This window comes from Ictalurus punctatus, chromosome 18 (genome assembly GCF_001660625.3).
Source record: "Ictalurus punctatus breed USDA103 chromosome 18, Coco_2.0, whole genome shotgun sequence".
NCBI lineage: Eukaryota > Metazoa > Chordata > Actinopteri > Siluriformes > Ictaluridae > Ictalurus > Ictalurus punctatus.
The window spans coordinates 17927025-17951442 of NC_030433.2; the positions used below are offsets into that span (position 1 = coordinate 17927025).

General features: G+C 37.5%; 1 protein-coding gene across 3 annotated transcripts in view; it reads left to right on the forward strand.

Moving 5' to 3' along the window:
- nectin1a (nectin cell adhesion molecule 1a) overlaps window positions 1–23833 on the forward strand; it is a 42788-nt gene extending 18955 nt beyond the window's left edge. Inside the window, exons 2-8 of one of the 3 annotated variants that reach the window (XM_017493241.3) lie at window positions 4426–4797; window positions 5713–6012; window positions 6163–6280; window positions 8987–9138; window positions 18837–18984; window positions 19548–19614; window positions 19947–23833. In XM_017493241.3, coding sequence (XP_017348730.1) covers window positions 4426–4797; window positions 5713–6012; window positions 6163–6280; window positions 8987–9138; window positions 18837–18984; window positions 19548–19614; window positions 19947–20168 — 1379 coding nt within the window. In that variant the 3' untranslated portion in view covers window positions 20169–23833. Of the gene's footprint in view, window positions 1–4425; window positions 4798–5712; window positions 6013–6162; window positions 6281–8986; window positions 9139–10847; window positions 12268–18836; window positions 18985–19547; window positions 19615–19946 lie in introns of those variants that run through there. The other 2 variants (XM_053687835.1, XM_017493240.3) reach the window with 2 other exon arrangements.
- The last annotated feature ends 585 nt before the right edge of the window (window positions 23834–24418 follow it).

A 24418-nucleotide genomic window follows, 5' to 3' on the forward strand; every position in this document is an offset into this window, starting at 1 on the left:
GTCATGCTCCATCGACTGGGAAATGGCTTATACTTCCGGTTAGTAAAAAAAAAACGTGCTAGTGTTTCATTTGAGATGATATTACCTTTCTAAAATTCACACACTAGATGGTAGAGTACATAGTGCATAGTGTAAGTGTATAGTATGTCATTTGGGACACAACTTTAGTATTTACTCTCAGGTGCGTGTTTTCAGAACAGAACTAAAGTAGTGAGTAAACGCACCCCGTGCCGTGCGCAGACCAACTAATTGATAATGGGATTCTTTGACAACGATTTTCATAATCGATTATTAACGATTTTACCGATTAGCTGTTGTAGCACTAATATACATTTTTTAAATCCTGCATTCTAACAGGACCCTGTGGTTGCTCTGGTGGCCTAAGCTATTGTTTAATCCACTAACAGATAGAAATGCTCCCTGCTCTCTCAGTTCCCACTAAAAGAACAAATATGCAATGAATAAAGTATAGTTAGATTTTTGAGTTCTCAGAGGAAACGAAACACGCAGAAGTGGTTCAGTTTGGTGGTCAGGAATCTGTATATTCATCCAGTGAGAAGGGGATAAAATATGAGGTGTGCTGAGAGGTTATGTAGACATCAGGGTACCCAGTGCTGCCATGAGCTACAGTAGAGGCACACAGCAGTACACAAGTGATTAATACTGACTGGCTAAATATAACCTGGAGGTGTTGCTACAATGTCAAAGATTAAACCAAAAAAGCACCATGTTAGAAGGATTGCCTTGTGTTTTTCCTCCTTCCTGTCCCTGCTCAGCTCCCAGCTTCAGCTGTGTGCAATCATGAGGCTTTATAAGGATGGATTTGCTCCTGCCTAAAGTAACTGTTCCTTTGTGCATAAAAATATTTGTTTGAATCTCAACATATCTTAAAAGAAGAGTTTGGCCAAAAAGGAAATTTAAACAATGTTCCCTTTACCCCAAATGTGGTCTGTCAGCCAAGAGATCTGCCAAGTTTGGCAGCTCAAGGTCTTCCTTTTTTCCTTTTACACTGGAGCCACAAAGCTAATTATGCTAACAAGTAAGGCACTAGTTTAGCATCATTCAAAAGACATTTAACTGTGAAATGCACAAGTGGATTCAAACAAATCACCTTTGAGATGGATGCCTGCATCAACTTGCTTTTCTTGCTAGCATAATGTGTCTTGTAGCTTCAGTGTTAAAAAAGCAAACATGTCTTGATTGATTGATTCTGAGGTAAAAAGTTATGTACATTTCATTTTTGGCCAGACTGCTAGTTCCTTTAACTCTTAGAAGTATCAGCTCTCTCTCTCTCTCTCTCTCTCTCTCTCTCTCTCTCTCTCTCTCTCTCTCTCTCTCTCTCTATATATATATATATATATATATATATATATATATATATATATATATGTATATATATATATATATATATGATCATGTTATAAGTTCTCTCTCTTTTTTTTTCTTACTCATTGCTCATAGGCACAGGGATTGAAATTTCAGATTTGAAACTTTCAGTATATCAAGAGGAAACTTGTAAGAAAAGAGATTCATGTCTGAATTTCATGAAAGGCACAAAGATTTTGAACATGGTTATACCTGCCCAGGGTGGCCAGTGCCAGCCAGCATGTAGCATGGCCACCCCTGGAGTAAAGCAGGAACGAGCAAGTTTAGCTTGCTATTCCTGGGCTCCATTGACCACAAAGAACAAACACATGAGTAAAAACTGCAAGCTTAACAATATTCATTATTTGGAGGTATAATATTGAATTTCTTCAGTTTATTACTAGCTACCATTAGCTATTGATATTGAATTCTTAACATTAGCATATATTATAATAAGTAGCCTAATGATATGTTAGCTGTGACTTTTGAGTAGCTTACTAGATGACAAATGTGGCTTAGATGTGTGCTTTTTATGTCCCATGGGGATCCTACTTAGGTCATACACAGATGGGGTAGCCACATGATGTCATTTTCTATGGATGTGGATTAGTATTTTGCTAAAGCCTAAATTGCCACACCATTGTAAAAGGTCTTTGAAACAACTGAAACAAGGAAATTCAGGAGGAGAGGTGAGGGTTTTTTTTTTTTTTTTTTTTTAAATGTCTGTAATATAATTATCTACTGTCAAATAAACAATACATCTCAAACTTACTTCCATAATTGTTTAAAGTGATTTATAGTATAGTGTATATATATGTATGAATTTATAAATATATATGAATGCCTTTTTTATTGTTTTTGCCTGCTTCTACACAGCTGTCAGATTTATAGCTGAAGTTAATAGCTGAAGGATATGATGGATTTACCCCATGTATTTGAGGTAGAGTTTTTTGGTGCTAAACAAAGGTAAAATTTAATGTATAAGAAACCAACTAAACTAACGATTAGGCAATGGTTCTTTAAAGTTTACTCAGGATGCTGATCCAGAGAAGCTTTCAGTATGCCAGTTTCTGGCTTGCGAGTATAATGTTATAATTGGTCTTTGAGTTTAGCTGCATTGTGTTTATGGACTATAAAGTTGTTTGTAATGTCTCAGGTATTAGTGCGGCAGCATGCCAAGGTCAAAGGGCTGATTGTCCTCATCCATGCAATTGGACGTCAGCCTGGACCTTAATATCCTTATTGAGTGCTGTAATCTGCTGTTGTAGCCAATGCACTCAGGTCTATGTTCATCAGCTCTTTCCTGAATTTGTGTTCACTTAATAATAGCCATCGACCCTGCTAAGGCAAACCCGCACCCACACTGTCTACTCTAATGTAGGGCAGGCTCTCTCTCTCTAAATGCCTGCATCATTTAACTGCTCATTTAGTTAGTAGCCCTCATGTTAATCTCTCTTTTTTTTCCTTTTCAAAAAGGCCCTGTATCACCAAGAGATTCAATATTATTAAATGCCTGTCCTGGATATCAAATAGTCCTGAGAGTTATTTAAGGATATTATTTGGATGTAGATGTTGAAGGATGTTCATCTATATGATATCTAGTCACCCAATTCTATTACTTGAGTGACATTTGAATTATTCAATTGAAATTACTATTCTTCCCCGATGCTTAAGCTTTATAGTGCGACAAGAACTCTGTCTCATCTGTCCATTGGTGTCGAGTTCTACCTGTTCTTCTTTTCTATTTTTGAGGAGTAGAAAAGAAAGAACTTGAATGAATGGATTAGTTTTTATCATGTCTTTGTGATTTTTTTTTTCTACAAAACAGCGATACTCTTTAACTTGATCTCATTTGCAGCATTATTTATATAAATTATTTTATAACTGTACTCTGTGTTGAGTGTCAGAAAATTGGTTGAGTCATAGCTATATTTTTTGCCAATAATTGTAATAATATGGCACCATTTCAAGACCTTGGTGAAAGAACTATTTAGGGAAACTGTTACAAAACTGCTTTAAAATGTAATGTATAATAGTTAATACTACAATACATTTGGCAGTGATTGTCATGATGTTGCACTTTCCAAGCTGTGTCTAGGATTTGGAACAGCATATTTTCAGTTTAGGCATTGAGCTGGTTTTGCCTTGCAGACCTGGCAACCCTGATGTGGATCATTATGTTGCTGGAAGTTGTGGAACTTTCTGCATCCTGTGATCTGTCTTAACACCATTCATCAAATCCCTGACTTATATAATTGTTGGGAAATGATAGTGTTGGCTTTATTTCTTTGTGTATGTTCATGAAAAAATAAGATGAGAATCTTTTTTGACAGATGACCTCCACTCTTCAAAAGCTCCAAGTCACAAAAAAAAGAAATGCTGAATTGAAATAAAAAGGCTTTCGTTCAGTTTGTCAGCCCTTAAGGCAGAGAAATGATGCATAGTATACTGACTTAATATTTCCAACTCTAAAAGGATTTTTAATTAAAAAAGAAAGAAAGAAAGAACGAAAGAGCAATCTAATGTAATGGTTACATAAGACTTTTCTGCAATACAATACAGCCTTGTTTGTAGTTGCATGTTGGGTTGGCACTATGTTGCAATCCTTTTCTTATCCAACATTGGCTTTAAGACAAACACAAATACAATCACATACTGTACGTAAACCACAGAGTCAACGCTTTACTGCAGCTTACTTTCAGTGTCTTCCTGCAACCAGACCGCTTAAACCTTACTATTTTTAGACACACTTTCTCAGATGAATGGGATTCTCAGGGATATCCATGTCCTGCATATGAAGATTATAATGGCTATTCGAGGGATAAAATGATGTTAGTATTGCCAGTAATTGAGCATATTATCACATATCTGTAGAAGGATATAATTAATGACTTTGAACGTTCGACCATGAAACTTATGAAGCGCCACATAAACTGAGACTAATAATAAATGGATCTTAAAAAAGAAACCTGTGAAAACCTGTGAAAGTAAGCATTTTTTGGACATGTTAGAATGTCGGAATGTAGCAAATCTTCTTTTCATCTTTATCTTATTTCTCAGGCACCAGTGGTCAGACTGTTCACACGGACAGTGACCGGTCAGGCTATGTGGGCACTCAGGTGGAGCTGCGTTGTAATTTTGCCAACAGTAAACCACCAGTGAAGATCTCCCAGGTCACCTGGCAGAAATCTGTCAATGGAACCAAGCAGAATGTGGCCATCGCCAATCCAGCTCTGGGTGTGTCTGTGCTACCAGTATTTAAAGACCGGGTGAAGTTCAAGAACCCAGCGGTTCGCCAAAGAACACCCTCACTGGAAGACACGACTATCGTCTTCAATAACCTGAAACTGTCCGATGAGGCGACGTACATCTGCGAATACACCACCTTTCCTGCGGGCAACAGGGAGAGCATGGTCAATCTCACAGTTTATGGTATGTTAAAGTACATTCTATGAGAAACTATGAGAAAGATACCACAAATTAAATCACTAAAATTACATTTGGCATCTGGGTACAGTTGAATCAGTCATGGAGGGAAGAGATCTTTTTCTTGATCATTGCCATTATATATTTTGTATTATTTTGGGTGGGTAAGATGGACCTAAGTATTATAATGAATACTTATTATTTCTTTATGCCAACCACTAACCAGGGTAAAGTCAGATTTAATCAGAGTTAATGGAAGACCCGTGTGCTAAACACATTGGCATTTTCTTGGTAAAGATCCAATGGTTTAGTTCAGCCAAGGATACATGTTTGAGCTGGTGAACTGAGTTCAAGATGTGGTGTTCAAATTTGGAACAACATACAGTTTCTTGGCTCCATTTGCCTTATTGGGGAGTACAGAGCCAAGATTCCAGTGGAAACAGTTTTTTTTCCTGGAAACTTTGCAGCAATCATGTGTTGAAAAAAAGTAATCAATTTGCTGTGTGTAATTCTTCAATTCAATCAAATTTTTATTTATATAGCATTTCCAACAATATACAGTGTCACAAAGTAGATTTATAGAAATCCAAACGTAGACTTGGATCTCTAATGAGCAAGCCAGAAGTGACAAAGGGAAGGAAAAACTCTGAGTTGACATGAGATGAATGACATGAAGAAATCTTGAGAGGACGCAGGCTCAAAAAGAAAGTGGGGTTATAATTCATTACAGTATACAGATGTCGAAGCGTAAAGTCAAACAGCACTAAGTGTGTTGAAAGGATGTTCAGTATGAGCAGATTTTGAATTAGAGTCCTGGAATGAGTACAGGACAGTCTTTAAGTTTACAGCAACAGTTCTCAGGTACAAAACCTACAGTATCCAGGTGAAATTGACAAACGCTGTATAATTTCTATCCCGCAGCTCGACCGATGGTCCAGATGAGTCTGTCGACACCCACCATAGTGGCAGGATCAAAAGATATGAAAATGACCGTAGCAACATGTGTCTCAGCCAACGGGAAGCCCCCTGCTGTGATCACATGGGACACTGAGTTAGACGGTGAAGCAAACACTGAGGAGATCAGGAACCCTGATGGGACTATAACAGTGCGCAGTGACTACATCCTGACACCCAGTCGAGAAGCACATGAGCAGCGACTTACCTGCATCTCCACCTACAATAACGATCAGCAAACCGAAAACGTTGTTCTCAAAGTACAGTGTAAGCAGACATTCTGCATTTCCCTGAGGAACAAAAAGACCATGTACCTCCACAAACGCATGTTTCTCAAGGTTTATATCTTTAACATATATATTTTTTAAATAGATAAATGCTCTGATAATGTGTCTGTTTTGTCTCTTTTGTGCACAGATGAGCCGGAGGTGAGCATTGAGGGCTTTGACGGAAACTGGTATATGAATCGAGAAAATGTTCAGCTAACTTGCCTGGCCGATGCTAATCCAGCCGTTTCTTCATTTCAGTGGCGATAGTAAGTACACCACATTGCTTGACAGATCCCTGGAAACAGTACAACAATATGGGTATATATGCAGTTGAGTGCAAAAGTTTGCATGCCCTTGGGACAAAATAAATGTGTTGGGTTTCACAGATGTTGCTTTGTAACAAAATGGTAATAAAATGGTTGAGTTGCATATGTTAAGATACCAATAGTTAAAAAAAAATCAGTAATGTGTTTTCAGAAATCTGCATCTTTTTTTTTTTGTATCCTTAGATCCATTTTTGGACCCTCTCCCCAGTTGTAATTCTTCCTGACATCTCAGGTCTAATTCTGCCAAACCGCTTGGCTATTGATTTTTTCTTACAATATTTCTTCTGCTTTCTTTAGTTCAGGTCTGCAGACCAAGAAGATCATGTTGAAATGTATTTCATTTTGATTTTCCCACTATTTTTCTATAAAAATTTCCTTCCTTGTTCCCTTCTGTTGTTGGGCAGTGATAGCTCAGTGCTTAAGGTGTTGGTCTACTCCTCCGAAGGTTGTAAGGCCAAGCTGCCATTGTTGGGCCCTTGAGCAAGGCCCTTAACCTTAATTGCTCAGATGTATGAGTGAGATAAATGTAAGTCACTCTGGATAAGGAGTCTACAAAATGCCATAAACGTAAATGATTTGTTACCCAGAAATCATGGGGGGTGCAAACTTTTGCACTATGGAACGGTATATTCCACACTGGTTTCTTGAGCATTAAATTCAGCCTCAGCTTAATAAAATGTGTTTTTAAAAGTGGAATTGTGTGAAAAAGTGAGTTGCGTGACAACAGTGTGACGAGTGAAAAAATGCTGTAATATGCAAATACAGACTATGAAATACCAAACGGTATGAAATATGTACAATCTCCAGTGTGTTCACAAATTTTGTTGAACTGAAATGTAGGGGGCGGGGCGGTGGAGGTGTTGTTTGATTTAAGTGACTTAAAAGATTTTCAAAGTTGATTTTATATGACAGTGCCCTGTGATGCATTGCCACCCTGTCCAGGGTGTCCCCCGCCTTGTGCCCCGAGTCCCCTGGGATGTGCTCCAGGTTCCCTGCGACCCTGTGTAGGATAAGCGATACAGAAAATGGATGGGTGGATGGATTTTATATGACAGTGCTGTTAAACTCTCAACTCTCGATTAATGTCCTATAACAGCAGCTCTGACTGTATTTCTGGCTTGTTCTAATACGTTATCATTTCTATAACAACAATTCATTCACAAGAACGTATGATAAACGGATTACAAACATGTTGTTATGTAAGAAAAACATATAGCCTGACTGTTGATACGAAGAAACTTTCTATAAAGTGACGTTCATGTAACAGTCATGGAAGCAGTCTCCAGCTTTAGCCCTTTTTAATGTTCAGTCAATTTGCTGCCACAGAGGACTTAGAGTTTTCTGGACAAAGGGACTTTTTGTGGCTTCTTGATAACATGACAAGTCACATTTTTGACTTATTAACTTGAAGATATGGGTACATGGTGGCTTAGTGGTTAGCACATTTGCCTCGCACCCTTGGGGATGGGGGTTTGAATCCCATCTCCGGCCTATGAGCGCAGAGATTACCTGATTGACATTTCCAAATTGTCCATAGTGTGTGAACATGTGTGTGATTGTGCCCTGTGATGGGTTGGCGTCCAGAGTGTCCCCTGACCTCTGTCCTGCGTTCCCTGGGATAGGCTCCAGGTCCCCGACAGTCCTGTGTAGAATAAGGGGTATGGATAATGGATGGATGGAACTTCAAGACTACATTTGCTATAACGCAATTGATAGCAGAAACTAATTTCTCTTGGAGACAATATTGGGTTCTACTACATGAAATGTATCTATAAGTGGTTAAAAAAGGATGATGTGTTTTTCATTACTAAATAAAAAAAATAATTATTGGCTATGGTATAAGACAAATTAAACACGGATTGTGCTCTGATAGGAAAAATGATCCACTACGGGGTGGTAATATTAAGGCATCATGTCGCATCACACCACCCTGTTGTTGATGTTTCCTATAACACCACACCCCATTATTCCTTACATAATCAGCAGTTGTGTTATTTTAAGTCTTTATGAGTATTTTTTTGGATTATCCATCTGTCAGCCCGTCCGTCCGTCCGAGATTCTCGTTAGCAATATCTCAAGAAGCAGTGGTTGCACGTTTGTAGGATTTATATGGAATTATCTCTGTAACCACTAGATGAACTGCTTTGATTTTGGAATTGATCCAAACAGGGTTAAAGTCACAGCAAGGTCATATGTCTGAAATAGTTTTTCTTCTTTAGCTTCCTTTCTGTTTGTCATACAGAGGTATTACGTACATGTTTATGTTCAGGAACTAAACATCCATTTATTTATTTTTTTTTTTTGGATAGCTACAATTTTTGAATCGTGTCTGTCCATGCATCTATCGGAGATTCTCTTTAGTGTGATATCTCAAGAACGAGTGGTTGAATGTTTATATGGAATTATCATTGTAACCTGATTTGATTTTGGAATTGATCCAAACAGGGTCAAGGTCACGGCAAGGTCAAATGTGTGATAACTTTTCTTCAATAGCTTCCTTCCATATTTTAAGTGTATTTTAATGGTATTTCTAGCATTGCATTGGAAACAAGGGCTAGAGGACTGGAGGAAACATCTCTGTCGAATTTTATATGGGTGTTTATAACACTGTTTTCATCCCGTTTTACCTTTTTTTTGTCCTCGTAGTCTGAATGGCTCCATGCCAAATACAGCCGAGCAACGTGAGGAGACACTAATCTTTAAGGGTCCTGTGACCTATGAGATGGCGGGGACGTACATGTGCGATGCCACCAACAGTATCGGTACAGGTTCGGCATCAGTCGAGGTGATTATAACAGGTAAGGGCTGGAATTTAAAGCTCAGAATGTAAAAGTGCTCATCATGCATGTTTTGTGTGAGAATGCTATTGCCAGTGTATTCGACTGCCTCTGAAACATCACCATTATATAAGCCTTTCTTAGTCGTGATGATTTTTTGGAATAGAATCTCATCCTTTTCTGGTTCATCTCAATGTTCTTCGAGCTGCATGTTTTGTGTGTGTTTGATGCTTGATGTGATCTATGTATAAAGCTCATAGAAATCTTGTAACAACACTGAAATACTGCATGATGTCTGATTTATGGCTGTACTTGCTTGCTCGTGGTAATGGATTGTCATGTTCTGTCAAAATTGGTCTATTATAAAGATGCATTGATGCTTGCTTCTGTGTGTCTGCTGCATGCTTGGATCTCTTCTCCTGAGTGACAGTGCTCAAGTTATTAAAGCACCCCTTCTGAAAAAAAACAATAGAAACCCTCATAGAATTTGTAATGGTTTTAATGGGAATTGTATTGGTTTTATGGGAAACTGTAATGGTCCCTGTGGGTCTTTACTGATAATTTGTTGGCTTCTATTGACACTGTGTTATGTCTAGTGGATACCATTAAGGACCAATAATGGTAATGGGTTTAAAGGGTTTTTTCAGACGGGATTGTCATCCACTTTCCCTCATTTACCTCCCTTTTCATCATTCTATTCAAAGCTGCTGCATGTAGGATTTTAATTTGTTGTTTAAAATGAAAGAAAAAAAAACGAGTCACGGGAGAAAAAAATAGTGGAAATTTTCATACACATGCCCAATGTTATCAAGCTAGACGGCTATCATTAGTTACAGTCTTTAGCTAAACGACAGGGTGGAGAACACAAATCAAATCAAATGACAAAGCATCAGATAATAGCAGTACACACCTCGGAAGTGACTAAGTTATTTGTTTCTTTACTCTGTCTTTGAGCTAGCTAGGTAGTTACTTCACCAGCCAGTTTGCGATCATCTGCTTTTGATACACACGAATCACAACATGGCCCTGCACAAACAGACCAGAAATCAGACTGGAGCAAGTTTCTTCTTTAAAAAGAGCTTTTGTTTTAACTAACTAGCTAACATTAGCTGGATTAATATTATCTTACATGGGCCTCAGAGCTACATCCAGAAGTGTGATAAAGGACAGCAGGAAAAGTGCACTATGAGAGCCCAACAACTATTGGTTTCAGCAAGCTAGCTAACATTAGAAACATATCTTGCTATGCTAGTTTCTTGCTGTCTTCTGATTCCAAAGAATGAGCACAATTAAACAGCAAAGTCATGGATCAAGTCAGAAATACACAAACAGAGCACGGGGAAATAAAAAACAAAAACAGTCAACAGAGGGAATTAGCCAGCTAATTGTGGCATGTTAACCAAAACACAAGCTCTTGATGAAGACATTTCTCTTTAATGACAGTGGACAATTAAATTGCGACCCAAACTGCATAAATGGTATGTCAGCACAACAATGGAGTCATTATTAAAAAGCTATTTAAAGTATTTGGTTTGGGACACAGCCTTTAATTTGTATTGACTTGTAATTGCTTCAATCTATGCTATTAGAAATCTCCCATCTAAAAAAACCTGTTTAAGATTTAAAATACCAAAACATACATCCAGCAGCTTTAACTATGTGAAGTCAGGCTATTAGAGGAATTAGAGAAAGCCTTTATACCCTCTTCCCTTCCATCTCTCCTTACCCAGAGTCCCCTAGCTCTACACATGCCGAGCAACAGCGAGCAGGCGCTGCTATTGGTGGAGCGGTTGTGTGTGGTACAGTGCTGCTGGCAGCCATTGTTTTGTTGGTGGTCTTCTTTCATCGGCAAAGGCGCAAGTTTAAAGGAGATTACAGCACCAAAAAACAGGTCCTGGCCAACGGCTTTGGCAAAGCTAGTGACCTATCATCGTGCCCCTCTCTGCCTCAGAGCCTGACCTATCCCGAAGACCTGAACTATCCTGAGGATGAGAAGAAACCCGAACTTTATGGAGGCCCCAGTTTCTTAGGTGAAAGTGTTCAGGAGTTCCATAATCATCCTCCCAACAGGATGGAGAGCTACAGTCCAGTGGAGGACAACAGGTTGAGATATAATGAACAGAGCTACAGGGAAGGCTATGGGTCTGAAGTGGAAGTCTCGGTGGATATGGTTCCTCAAAAGGATGGTTCTGTCATCTCTAAAGAGGAGTGGTATGTGTGAAAAGAAAGGGAAAATGAGGGGGAAAAAAATCTTTGTATATAAAGTCATCTACGTGCCATTGTTAGAATTCTGTCCCGACTTACATGCTAGAAAATAGAGCTTAAAATCCAAATAAATATGGGTCAGCTTTAAATTAATCGCTGGTGTTGGAATGCAGTCCAGAATAATGAGCATTTTACAAGCATTCACTGGTCCTGTTTCTGATTTGTAATACATTTGTCAGGTAAATTATACCACAGTGCTTGTAAACTCTCGTTCCTGACTGGCCTGAAGGTGTTTAATGTTCTGTAACAGCAGCTCTGACAGTACCGTAATTCCAGCTACGAGGAAAATCATTATGTGTTAGTTCTACTATGTTATTGTTTCTATAGTAAAAACTAAGTCACAGGGGCTTTTACATCAAACACGCCACATAATCTAAGTCTAATAAAAAAAAAATTTAAGTGTTAATTAACAAAGTAAAACATTTATTAATATGGCAAAGCTTTCGATAAGCAGATGTCTATTTAACATTTTTGGAAGGAGGCTCCTGTGTCGCTTTGCAACAGTCTGTAATTTTTAAGCTGCCTTTTGTCATTAGCAAGCTGCTTTGTTATTATTAACTTTAAGAGAAAGTGAAGAAGCGACGGTTTATAGCTGCTATAACATAAGTGATAACAGGAACTAGCTTGTTTTCCATATGTTCAATATGCACACCATTAAATGTAACTATAAACAGATCAAAAGTATAATTGCTGCGGTATAAGGATAAAACACTACAGGATGTGCTGTTATAGAAAAAAAAAGGAATCAATTTCAGGCTGGTAACAGCAACTGTTGTGATTTGTTCCTTACTTTGACCCGTTTTTTGGGATGATGTCATAATTCATTGTCAGCACTTAATAGAGAAGATAATGGCAGATAAAAGAGCAGATTTGTTAGATTATATATATATATATATATATATATATATATATATATATATATATATATATAAATGAACAGCATGTTGTGGTGGGGATCTTTCACACCCTGCACAGCAGATATTCTCACACCTGACCTTGGCTTTATCAGGCCATGGTCACAGAGTGAGACAGTTGGAATGTGTAAAGTCAGTGAAGTCTAAACATCTAGTGATGGCAAAAAAAGAGGTCACAGCATCTCACGCACATACCGAACGGGTTCAGACATTTCAGAAACATTCAGACATTTTGCAGGCACTTTATTTACTGTGAAAATTTTGCACTGTCGCTGTTAGTGTTGTACTTTATTGATACGTTGCTATCATACTAGATATTGTAGATTAAGAGAATAAATGAGAATAAGAGACTAAAGTGTAAAATTTCACGTCAAAAAGTGTCAACAGACACTAAAATCAAGGACAAAAGAAAAAGCAGTTTATTAAAATCGAACCAAACATGGAGCAAGTATGCATGCACAAACACAAAACATTTTGTGACTGATTGATTTCTATTCAGTCCGTCCAGGAATTTGCGATTAACACAAAATCAAGCAAACTCTGCGATATTCAGAAGAGCTTGCAATTTTTCAAAATGACTACAGATTTTCTGCAGATTTGAGCCAAGACGTGTCATGTGATGTCATCACAACATGCATTCAGTCAAAGCCCTCTTCAATTCACCTGCGTTGAACATGAGTACAGCATAAAGATCTCATTTTTGGCCATGTTTTCAGGCCATGCACAACAGATTTGTTCAAATGCAATTTCGCCAATTCAAGCAGTTTTCTGCAAAAACGCACAAAAAACTCTGCAAATTACATCGGAAATTTATTTTAAAATAATTTTTTAAAAAATACTGCAAAATCCTGTATGGACTGCATGATAAACTGTGATAAGGCAAAACACATGGATTGGTACTTGGCATTTCCATTGTTACTTTCCTAACAAGCAGGGCTTCACGATGGTTCGCCAAACGGTTGATATTTTTGTCAGATATTATGAAGTGAGATGATCAGATGCTAAAAGCACAAAATAAAAATGAAACAGATTACAATGTGTGATTTTTGCTTAGATAAATACTGCAATAACTTTCGCCATACAGTTCTTTCATGTGTGATTGACAGTAACATAAGTCAAATAGGTTGTGTCAAACATACAAAATGAACACCAGGAAATAAATATATTTCTAATCACAAGTTCGCATCTATTGGAAATGAATTTCAAGTCAGTAAATATGAGAGCCAGTAGCACAAGTACAAAATCTGCTGCTTTTCAATGCTTTTATGAGTCTAATATGATTGACTGCACCAGAAGCCTTTGGTAAACAGTGAAGATTTAGGTGCAGTGTTTTATAGCATCTGTGGGACAGAGCTTAGTTACAAATGCACTTTTATTTCCCAGAGTGTTAGAGTGAGTGCTTAGAGTGAGACTTATGGCATCGTGTTTGAAATCCAGGCCCAGATGGTGTTTTGATGTGTGGCTGAATTATGCCTAAAGCCAATCTCAGTTGGATTTTTAAAATATGATTACTGCTTTAAAGGTGCGGCTTGTAATGTTTAAAAGTGTTTCTTGGTAATAAATATATACTTATAATGTTAGAAAACCTATGACCAATAACCTATGGTTTTTGTTTACTTTTTTCTGGCCTGGAAACTAGCTCCGCCCCCCACCAAGAACAGCGCTGCTCCTTTACTCTGCTCCTTTTCCTTAAGGAGGCTTTCGCATCAGCAGCATTTAGTGCATTTGAATCAAAGCCGAGTGTGTTTATCTGCTTGGTCTAGTTTATTTAGGCTGTGTGAGAACACTGCAATCCACAATTGCTGCAGCATTTAGGACTGCAGAAAAACAAGTGCAAAGGGAAGCAAGGGATTTTTAATAAGGGAGCAAGGAACAACAGATGTGTATCCAGGGATTAATTTTATGGTGTATAAGGAAATAAAAATCAAACAAGATCACTGTTTCATCTGTATAGTTCAAATGGATAAGTGATAGGATGGATGCCAGACTGTAGTAGAAGCAATTGTGGCATTCAGAATTTGTCATTTAATAATTTCATTAATAAATCTACGATCAACCAATCTTGCTTTATTAAATAATAGACATATGTAAATGAGTGAAAATGATCAAAAGAAAACATGCTAGTAATAGGGGCAAATGACATCTACACTTCTTTTTTGTCCTCCTGCAGTAAACCTTCAGCAGCTGTCACCTTGATTTTCCTGTGCTCAGAGTATAGCTAGCTGGCTAGTTTTCATACAGAAACAGGAAAAATGCTCTATCCCGGTTAAAAATGGAGGAATCATACTGGCGAATTTATTGGTACATCATTACAGTGCAATTACTGGGCAAAACAATCATATTTGACATGACTGATATTTAACATTGGGGCACGGTGGCTTAGTGCGTTTGCCTCGCACCCCAAGGGTTGGGGGCTCAAATCTCGCCTCCGCCCTGTATGCGCATGTTCTCCATGTTTGCATGTTCTCCGTGTGCTTCGGGGGCTTCCTCCAGGTACTCTGGTTTCCTCCTCCAGAGTGGTGCGTGAGTGTGTGTGCGATTGTGCCCTGCAGTGGGTTGGTATCCTGTTCAGACTGTCACTCACCTTGTGCCCTGTGTTCCCTGGAATAGGCTGTAGGCGCCCCTGCAACTTGTGTAGGATAAGCAATACAGATAATGGATGGATGGATGGATGGATGGATGGATGGATTTGACATGTAATCAGCACAGTGTTATGTTTTAGGTTCACTGTTAATGCATGCTCTTAACATTCTGCTTTTTATAGCTTTAAACAATTTGTAATATTTATTATGCTAATTGTAATCAGTCCTGTGTTAGCAGCTACCTGGTGCTGCAAAACATATTTTACTCTGTTGATTAATCTCAGTCTTACAACACTGACTGGTTTAAATCTCACATTCTAATCAAAACTGGCTGAAAGTAGCAGATGATCAACAAATAACGTTCCAAGTACATCTCACTGCAGAACAAAAAGTCCACGGCATGGACCAGCTAGCTAATCCAGATAATCCTATCTTCAGGCTGGATAAATGTGTTAAATGTAAGTGTGTTGTTTTACGTTGTACACTGTTGACTGGGTTAGGGTTAGGCTTATAAGAGAAGTTGGATCAGATCCAACTTTACCCTTGGACTTTTGGTTGAAGCACTATCTTCCCAATTAGCTGACAAGGTTGTTTTCATAGTCATTGAAACGGAAATTAAGCACATTGTGCAGAAGTACGTGTGTTATCTCAGGAAGCTGTGACCATATAAAGAAAGTAAATGGCTAACAGTGACAGTTGCACATGCCGAGAGCGCAGAATCAGTTCGGCTGTAACAGCAATGCCGATCCCAACTAAATGATCACCAGAGTAAAACCAAGCTCAACTCAAACTATGGATGACAAATCAATTCTGGAATGCAGGTTATAACTTAAATTTGTGGTAATTCAACTCTAATTTAGCAAACCATGTCCAGTAAATGTATTTAGAACACTAGTGTCCGATCTGCAAATGGTGGTGAAAACTGATAAAAAGGCTGCAAGCTGGTTAAATATCTGTATTATGGACTTCAGAGTCCATAATAGTTGTACAAATTAGGTTAATATTTTAGAGCTGCATGAAATCATGTTTTATATGTATATATATATAGTACACCCCTCACATGTTTGTAAATATTTGATTATATCTTTTCATGTGACAACACTGAAGAAATGACCCTTTGCTACAATGTAAAGTAGTGAGTGTACAGCTTGTATAACAGTGTAAATTTGCTGTCCCCTCAAAATAACTCAACACACAGCCATTAATGTCTAAACCGCTGGCAACAAAAGTGAGTAAACCCCTAAGTGAAAATGTACAAATTGGGCCCAATTAGCCATTTTCCCTCCCCGGCGTCATGTGACTTGTTAGTGTTACAAGGTCTCAGGTGTGAATGGGGAGCAGGTGTGTTAAATTTGGTGTCATCGCTTAATCAAATATTTACAAAAATGTGAGGGGTGTACTCACTTTTGTGAGATACTGTATTACAACTAAACACTGTGCATGCATTATAAACTTCACCAAAGACTATTGCAAAAGTTAACATGTTCTACCAAATGCCAGAAAAGCTCCTAAATTCATTTATGGTTTGATGTGTAAGATGTAATTTATTGAGTTAAAAGTACAGTAAAAAAAAAAAAAACATGCTTGTACATACAGTATTTGCTGAATAAACGTCTTGTAGTGTAACTGGTTCTGTGCAAAGGAATACAATAAAACATGTATAATGTGTATATGTTGTGCTCAAATACAGTTCTGTTCACCAAAGTGTTACCTAATCCTGAAATGTGATGACTAATATGTTTTTGCTTTTGCACATGGATTTAATTACTCTGTATAGTGTATTGTAAATATTTGAAATATGTTGAGTGTTGTGCAATAAGTCAGTATTCTCAAATTACTATGCTGTATATTTCCACTGGCATGTCATTTGTTAAACTAATGCTGTTGGTTGTAATCGTATTTTAAATAGTTTGAGTGGAGCTTGCAAATGTATTTGTTGGGATTTTTGGGCATAAGCACATGAATTGTTCTTTTGCAAATAAAATGTGGAAATCCATCTGTAAAAATTCCTGTAATCAGTTTCATGTGTGGGGAAAAGAAACACTTTTCCACTCAAATGGTCTTGTTTGTTGCACAAAAGCTTTTCTTTCTGTTTTGTTTTGTTTTTTTGCTGAGTAACTGGCCTTGTTGGCTAGTTGTCATTTAGTCCTGACACTGAATTCCTTTTTCCACTCGGCAGTAGTGATGTGTTAGAGACTTTTTGAGATAGATATACTCGCTGGAGGCTTTTAGTTTGTGGCTGGCTCATGTCTTTTTTTTTTCCTGGGCAGAAGCCAATCATTGTCTTTCTAAATCCAATATGAGGCAGGCTTTCATTGGTCAGGAACTAACGTCACATTGTCCTATGTACGCAGTGAAAGCTTACATGAAAACCATTCATGACAGACCCGATTTGCAGGGCTGAGCTGGCACAAAAAACACACATATTCAAACAGGAAATGCGTTAATGTTTTGTGCTGTTCACTTAAAACCCAGTAGAAAATAAATATAATTTCAATAAAGCTTTACAATGACATTTCTTCAACTTTTCTTGTTTACTGGATTAGTTAACATTTCAACACAGCACTATCGAAATTCTCAGTTCCGATTAGTCTAAAGATGGCAAGAAGGCAAATCATAGGTGCGCCACATGATCGAAGACTAATAATAAATATTGTGATTTAACAATGAATTAATTGGTTGTTGATATGGTGATATTTTCGGTAAGCAGATGTTAATTTAACATCTGTAGAAGGAGTCTCCAGTGTCAGCGTGTTGCAACATTCAGTAGGTTTTCCACCACAGGAAAGTCTTCACTACAGAGGAGTTTGCACTTTATGGTTAAAAGCTGCTTTCTTTTTTTTTTTTTTTTTTGTCTTATTAACCAAGAAAGAAAAAGAAAAAAATAGAAGCTAGAGAGGGATTGATTGTTTATAGCTGCTATAACGTGAGTGATAACAATAATGAACTTGCCTTGAAGATGTTCTACAACTATAAATGAATTGAAAGTGTGATGAGTCATTTATTATTATTATTATTATTTTTTTTTATTAATACTTGGGAAATTGCTGTGTTCTTAGAGGAGTAAAATACTTTGGGACAGTCTGTTAGAGGAAAAAACAAAAAACTTCAGGGTGGTAACAGTAACACCACCATGTCATTGATTATTTTCCTATAACAACATGCCCCATGATGCTTTATTCCTACATACCGACATCGCTGAGATTTGAATTTAGTTTGTTCATGTTAACTAATGTGTTAAATAATTAAGTGATCCTTAACATAGAGTGTTACTGATGTTTCAGAGGCATCTTATTCATCAACAATGGAGAATAATTCATGTTATGATGCCATTCATTTGTACTTTTTTTTGTGCTGATTTCTGAGTAAGAAATGATTTTTTGAGATAATTAAACAATATCACATGAGCAAGAGTGAAGTAATACTGAATATCGGTGCGGTTGTGATTTGCTGTTGGTTCTGTAATCACAGTCATGTGGATATAATATTGCTTTTTATACAACAGTTCAATATAAACAAGAAATGAATATGGAGTAAGTGACATTTCGGACACAATCTGGCCAAATGTTGTTTATTTTTGCTCCACAAGCGGAAATAGGTACACTCACTTTATAGCTAGCTGGCAGGCTAGCTCACATTGATTTATACAGTCGTGTTAAAGGTGCTTCCAGTAAAATTGGAAGCACCTTTAATTCTACCGTAGTAACCGTTTCAAACTAAGGAGTGGAAATTTATGTGGCGAACACAGACGAGCACAGTGATACACACGGCGAAATATCCTAGTGTGGTTATACTAAATATAAGCACTCTTAGAACGCCGCTAGACCAGTCAAATTAGTGGACCAGAAATGACTGTTGTATAATATCTCTCTAATTTCAATTTCACAGAGGCTGCTAAAACTGAACAAAGGTTCGTTTTTAGGGTAGGACAATCACCAAGCGTCTGTGTTTCCCACAGAAACCCCCCAGCCACTGAGCGCAGCCGAGAGGGTGATGGGTGTCCTCGGATGGGTGATTGCTCTCGGCATCATTCTCAGTATAGCAGTCATCGTATTCATGGCCAACAGACAGCAGCGGAAGAAGCAAAGTGAAACCGACAGTGACTCGTGGGTACCATGCAACTAGCATACTGAATACTATGCTAGAACTATTCGTGTGTGCTTATCTGACTAATTTTTTAGAGAAAAAAAAAATGTAATGCACTACAGTGTGTGTTTTTGAGTAGTCTAATATCCAATCAACCCTTGATACCAAGCATGGCCTAGTAGTATTTCTCTGGTATTCATTCCTACAATGAAGTACATTATTTGTCTCTTTTATATCTATGAATATTATATCTATTAATGTTAACAGTCCTGAATTTCCAGCTTGTCTGTCCAAATTGTTTTACTGGTTAGTGATCATCTGTGTACTTGGTCAGCCATCATGCCCAAGTGACTTGAATAACAAATACTTACTGGTAAACCACGTTTTGCTGGTTTACTGAACTGACATGATCTTTCTGGTTGCTTGGAGCATGTGCAGGTTTACTCTGGAATTTTTTGAGAGAGAGGTTTTAAATCTGCCATATCACTACAGTGTCATTAAGAATAGTCTTGCGGCAGTTTTATTTTTTGAAACCTGCACTTTACCGATTCCTCTGTTCCCTAAAGATCTTTGTCCTCAACAGGGCTGGCTCTTCTCCTGCCCGTAAAAAGCCTTCTTCTTTTAAAAAGAAACCAGCTGATGACTTCCAGGTAAGACAGCACTCAGTCCTTGTGGTTTATTTGCCATCTTGAAAAAGATGCATTAATGCATTATACCTTGCTTGTTAAGCTGAAAAGTAGGCATGTGTGCTCCAGGGTTTAGTGTCTGTGAATATAGAGCACCTCCTACTGGTGAACAGACAATGACAAATGAACTGTTGATGTTTTCCTTGTAACTAAAAGAACAGATGGATCATTTTGTCTTCTTGTAACTGCTACTCATAAACCAGAATCCGGTGACTTAATTTCATACAAGCACTAAAGCAGGAGTGCTATAATTACTGCAAGATATCTCTCTGTAATACAGTGCACCCTTTCCACAGAACCAGAGCCAGATATACGACAAGCTTCCAAACTCAGCTGATTGTGTCAATTATCATCTGGCGTGCAATAAGGACGGCTATCCAGAACAGCACTCTCCACCCATCCAGCCACCACTCACTTTTCTGCCCCAGCACTCATGCACTCAGAGCAACACGTTCACGTACCCTACACCACACGGGCCTAACACTTCATACACCTTCCCTAAAGAACAGTATGTATGAGTATACACATGCAAACCTCACACTCTTTATCTCCTTCCTTGTACCACTGCTATGTTAGGAATAAATGCAGCCTGATGGAAAGAAGAGTTACTGTTACCATCCAAAAGTTGATTATTTTCCTATAAGTGCATGTCCTGAACTGTTTTATTCCTCTTACACCATAGCAAGTTGCCAATAATAATGTCATATGCGTTGTCTGTTTATAGTCTCATTTAGTCAGGGGTGAAAAGTGTACAATACAAATTGACTTGAGTAAAAGTACTGCTAGTGCAGTAATGATTCATTAAAAGAACGTAGTGATCTGAAAAGAAAATCTTTTCACTGAAAGGAAAATTACTTAAGTAAGAGTAAATGAGTCATGGTGAAAAACTACTTAAGTAATTACCTAACAAACTACTTTTTTTTTTTAATCTCAATTGACACAACTAATCTGAAAATGTTCCATGTGTGAGGAATGATTAAAAAAACAACAACAAAAATTACATGAAGTGAACACCACCTTGATTATCAACATTATAATAATAAAGGTAACATTACCTGGCTAGCTAACTAGGCCAAATACTGCTGTGGATCCAGTAGCTTGATAGAGTTTGTTAGCCAGCCAATGTTAATTCATACATGTTTGTAGCTACATAATTAGCTATCTATCAAAAATGTCCCTTGCACATTATCCTAAGCATTGACCATACGTATATTTAACATGACAGGCAATCGCTACAAAACCTCATCTTAAATTTAATACAAATATTTTAGTCTATAAAATATCAAAAGATCAGGCAAGCTGGTCTAGTTCTGTCATCTAGCTAATGGTTTATCTGTACATGTTCTCACAGGTTGGATGTTGAGCTGTGAAATGCCGATATCTCCATACGTTTTGGCATGCATAATTTGCAGGTCATAATCATGCTGTTTCTTCTGAAGCATTAAAAACTGGGACAGACACTGTCTCAGACATTGCTGCTGCTGCTGATGATGCATTTGGCACCTGAAGTGTAGACTTTTGTCAGGAGACTGCCTTATTTTTTTTTTCTTTGGGGGGGACGCGGGAGGGGTTGGGTCTTGTCTTAAAATTCAGTTATTTAAAATTTGCACATAAAGACTTTTAATTGGCTTACAGTCATCTGGGGTTCCTCTAACAGTGATCAAGCTGTAGTGTAGTGAATTTGAATATTTGATTTTTGAAAAACTCATGTAAAATGATTTAATTGTACTCAGAAATCTACCATTACAGTAAAACATGTCATGTAGTTTGTTATTTTTCACCCCTGTATTTAATGTTGCAAAACAAGTTAGTTCTTCTAAATGATCACTTACATTAAAACAGCTATAAATAGTTGTTCCCACACCGGAATGTCTTTTCTCTCACTTGAGGTTAATAAGACAAAGACTGCAGCTTGTTATGTTCCTGAGAAGCTGCAAACTGCAGTGCCCTCAGTTCTGGAGACTATCCCACGTCAGAAAACGTAAAGTTACAGCTTTACCTGTGATTGTTACAAAGCTCTCACACTGGAGACTCCTTCCATAAGTGTTAAATAAATATTTCCTTAAACTTTACCATATCAACCATTAACTGTTTATGAGGAGTGTCATATGAGTCCCTGTGTATATTATTAATATTATAGAAATAATATTGTATTAAAACAAGCACATTAACATAAACCTGTCATTTGCCTTGCTGTTATAGAAAATTAATCAACACCTTCTAACCAGTCAGATATGAGAATTCAACAGCACTGTGGTATAAACGTGTCGTGCTTATTCATTTGTCATATTTTGTACATATTCCTAATGTGCATGTTTGGTATAATTTTACTCTGTGAGATATGAAGAATAGCTCATTTTTCATGACATCTAAGTTCCTTATCTGTGTCAAGTTTCATTTTTTATGTTGGTATCTTTTAGAAATAAAGCCCACAACATTTCAAGTCTCTGCATATACCATTAAAGAAGATCATCTACTCCATGCATTAAATTAATCATTTGTTTGTTTTGTTTATGTAACAACTTTGAATCTCTGGAATGCTGAATTACGCAGTTCAATCTCTAAAGCATAACTTTACACATTTCTTTGCTAAAATGTTCACAGCAAAATTTTTAGGGGCATAAAAGCTGATATAGAATCACACATCTCTCTCAGTTTATTAAAGGTATCATTTGTGAAGAAATGTACACATTCTTCTAGTTGAGACATGTTTTGTGTCTGACATTCTTTAATTTTTTTCTTGCATTTTTTAATTATGTTGCTAACAAGTGCTGGAAGTCTATCTCATTCAAAATCTTTTCCATAACTTTACAAAATAATTATAGACTTGATTCATATTACATTGTTAAGTTACAGAATCCCATTTTTAAATAAAACATTTCTGTTAAATAACAAGAATAGTCTGTAGGTTAAATATATAAAGTTTATACTCCCAGCTTTCTGATACAATTCCATCCATTCCATTCAGGTTATCCAAATGCAGCCCCCCTAATATTACACTGTTCACCTATGGTGACGTTTTGCTCATGTTTATAGATTACAATAATTCACACTTTGTCCAAAACCAAATCCGTGTGCTATCACTGAAGAATTGGATGTGGTTTGAGGCAGATATTTACAGAAACGTTTTTGGGTGAGATGAACGTCCATTACTTGTTATTATGTATAGCTATTATGTAAAAGTTTTGCCTTTTATTACATACAGTCCCCTCTGGAAGTATTGGAATGGCAAGGCCAATGCTATTGCTTTTGCTATACACTGAAGACATGAAGACAATTTCTTGTTGCCCAGGTGTGACCTGTTAGATTGACTGTTTAAACAATTAATAACCCTGAATGCCTACTCTTGGTTTGAGCCCTGGGTTTCACCTGTAAAGACAACATTTCTTGAATAAACAAACATGAAGACCAGAGAGCTGTCTATGGGAGAAAAGAAAGGCATTTTGAAGCTGAGAAAAGAGAGAACATCAATCACAGTCAATTATTACGCATAGCCAATACAAGAATTTAGAATGTCCTGAAAAAGAAAAAAAACCACTAAGATACTTACAACCAGACATGGAACCAGTCGACCAAGGAAAACAACAGCAGTTGATGACTGAAACATTGTGAGAGCTGTGAAAACCCAAAACCAGCAGTCAGTGACATCACCAACTACCTCAACAGGGCTGGGGTGAAGGTATCACAATCTTACTGTTCAAAGAAGACTTCAAGGGCAGAAATATAGAGGCCATACCACAAAATGCATACCACTTATCAGCAGAAAGAATCTGAAGGCCATATTGAAATTTACAAAGAAATACAGAGATGAGCCACAAAAGTTCTGCTCATGATCCAAAACATAATAAATCATCAGTCAAGCACGGTGGAGGTAGTGTCATGGCTTGGGCTTGCATGACTGCTTCGGGAATGGGCTCATTAATTGTTATTGATGATGTAACTGATAATGGTAGCAGCAGAATGAATTCAGAAATCTATAGAAATCCTAATTTATGCCAATTTACAGAGAGATGTATCCAATCTATCTTTGAGGAATTTCCTCATGCAGCAAGACAATGATCAAAACACAACAAAGGAAAAAAGCAGAAAAAAGTGTACAGTTTTAGACTGGCTAAGTCAATCTCCAGACCCTAACCTAACTGATCATGAATTTCACCTCCTGAAGAGGAGACTGAAGGGAGAACCCCCCCCCCCCCCCCCCCAACAACTGAAATAAGCTTTAGTACAAGCCTGGAAAAACATCACAAAAGAAGAACGTAACAGTTTGGTGTCAATGAACTTTTCTTTAAAAATTGTTTACCACATCTACAGTGCTGTGAAAAAAAGTATTTGGGTGTTGGGATGCTTTGCTGCTTCAAGACCTGGCCAATTTTCAATAACTGAGGGAAACATGAAAAAGTCCTAAAGGAGAATGCCCGGTCTTCAGTCCATATGTTGAAACTCAAGCGCAAATGGATTATGCAGGAAGACAATGATCCAAAACATAGGAGTAAGTCCTAGTCCTTGAAGTAAGTAAAAGACTGATCTCCAGTTATCAGAAGCATTTGTTTGCAGTTATTGCTGCTAAAGGTGGTACAACCAGACCCTAAAATCATTAAATCCACCAATGCACTTAATGTTATCCCACTTAAGTCTCATGGGGTACTTATGGCAAATCAACGTGAAGGGGTTCAGATGACAAAAAAAGATGTGGAAATCCCTGTCTTAATAAATTGTACTTTGATCACCACACAAAAGAGTACTTCAGGGATTAAAGGTACAGAGAACC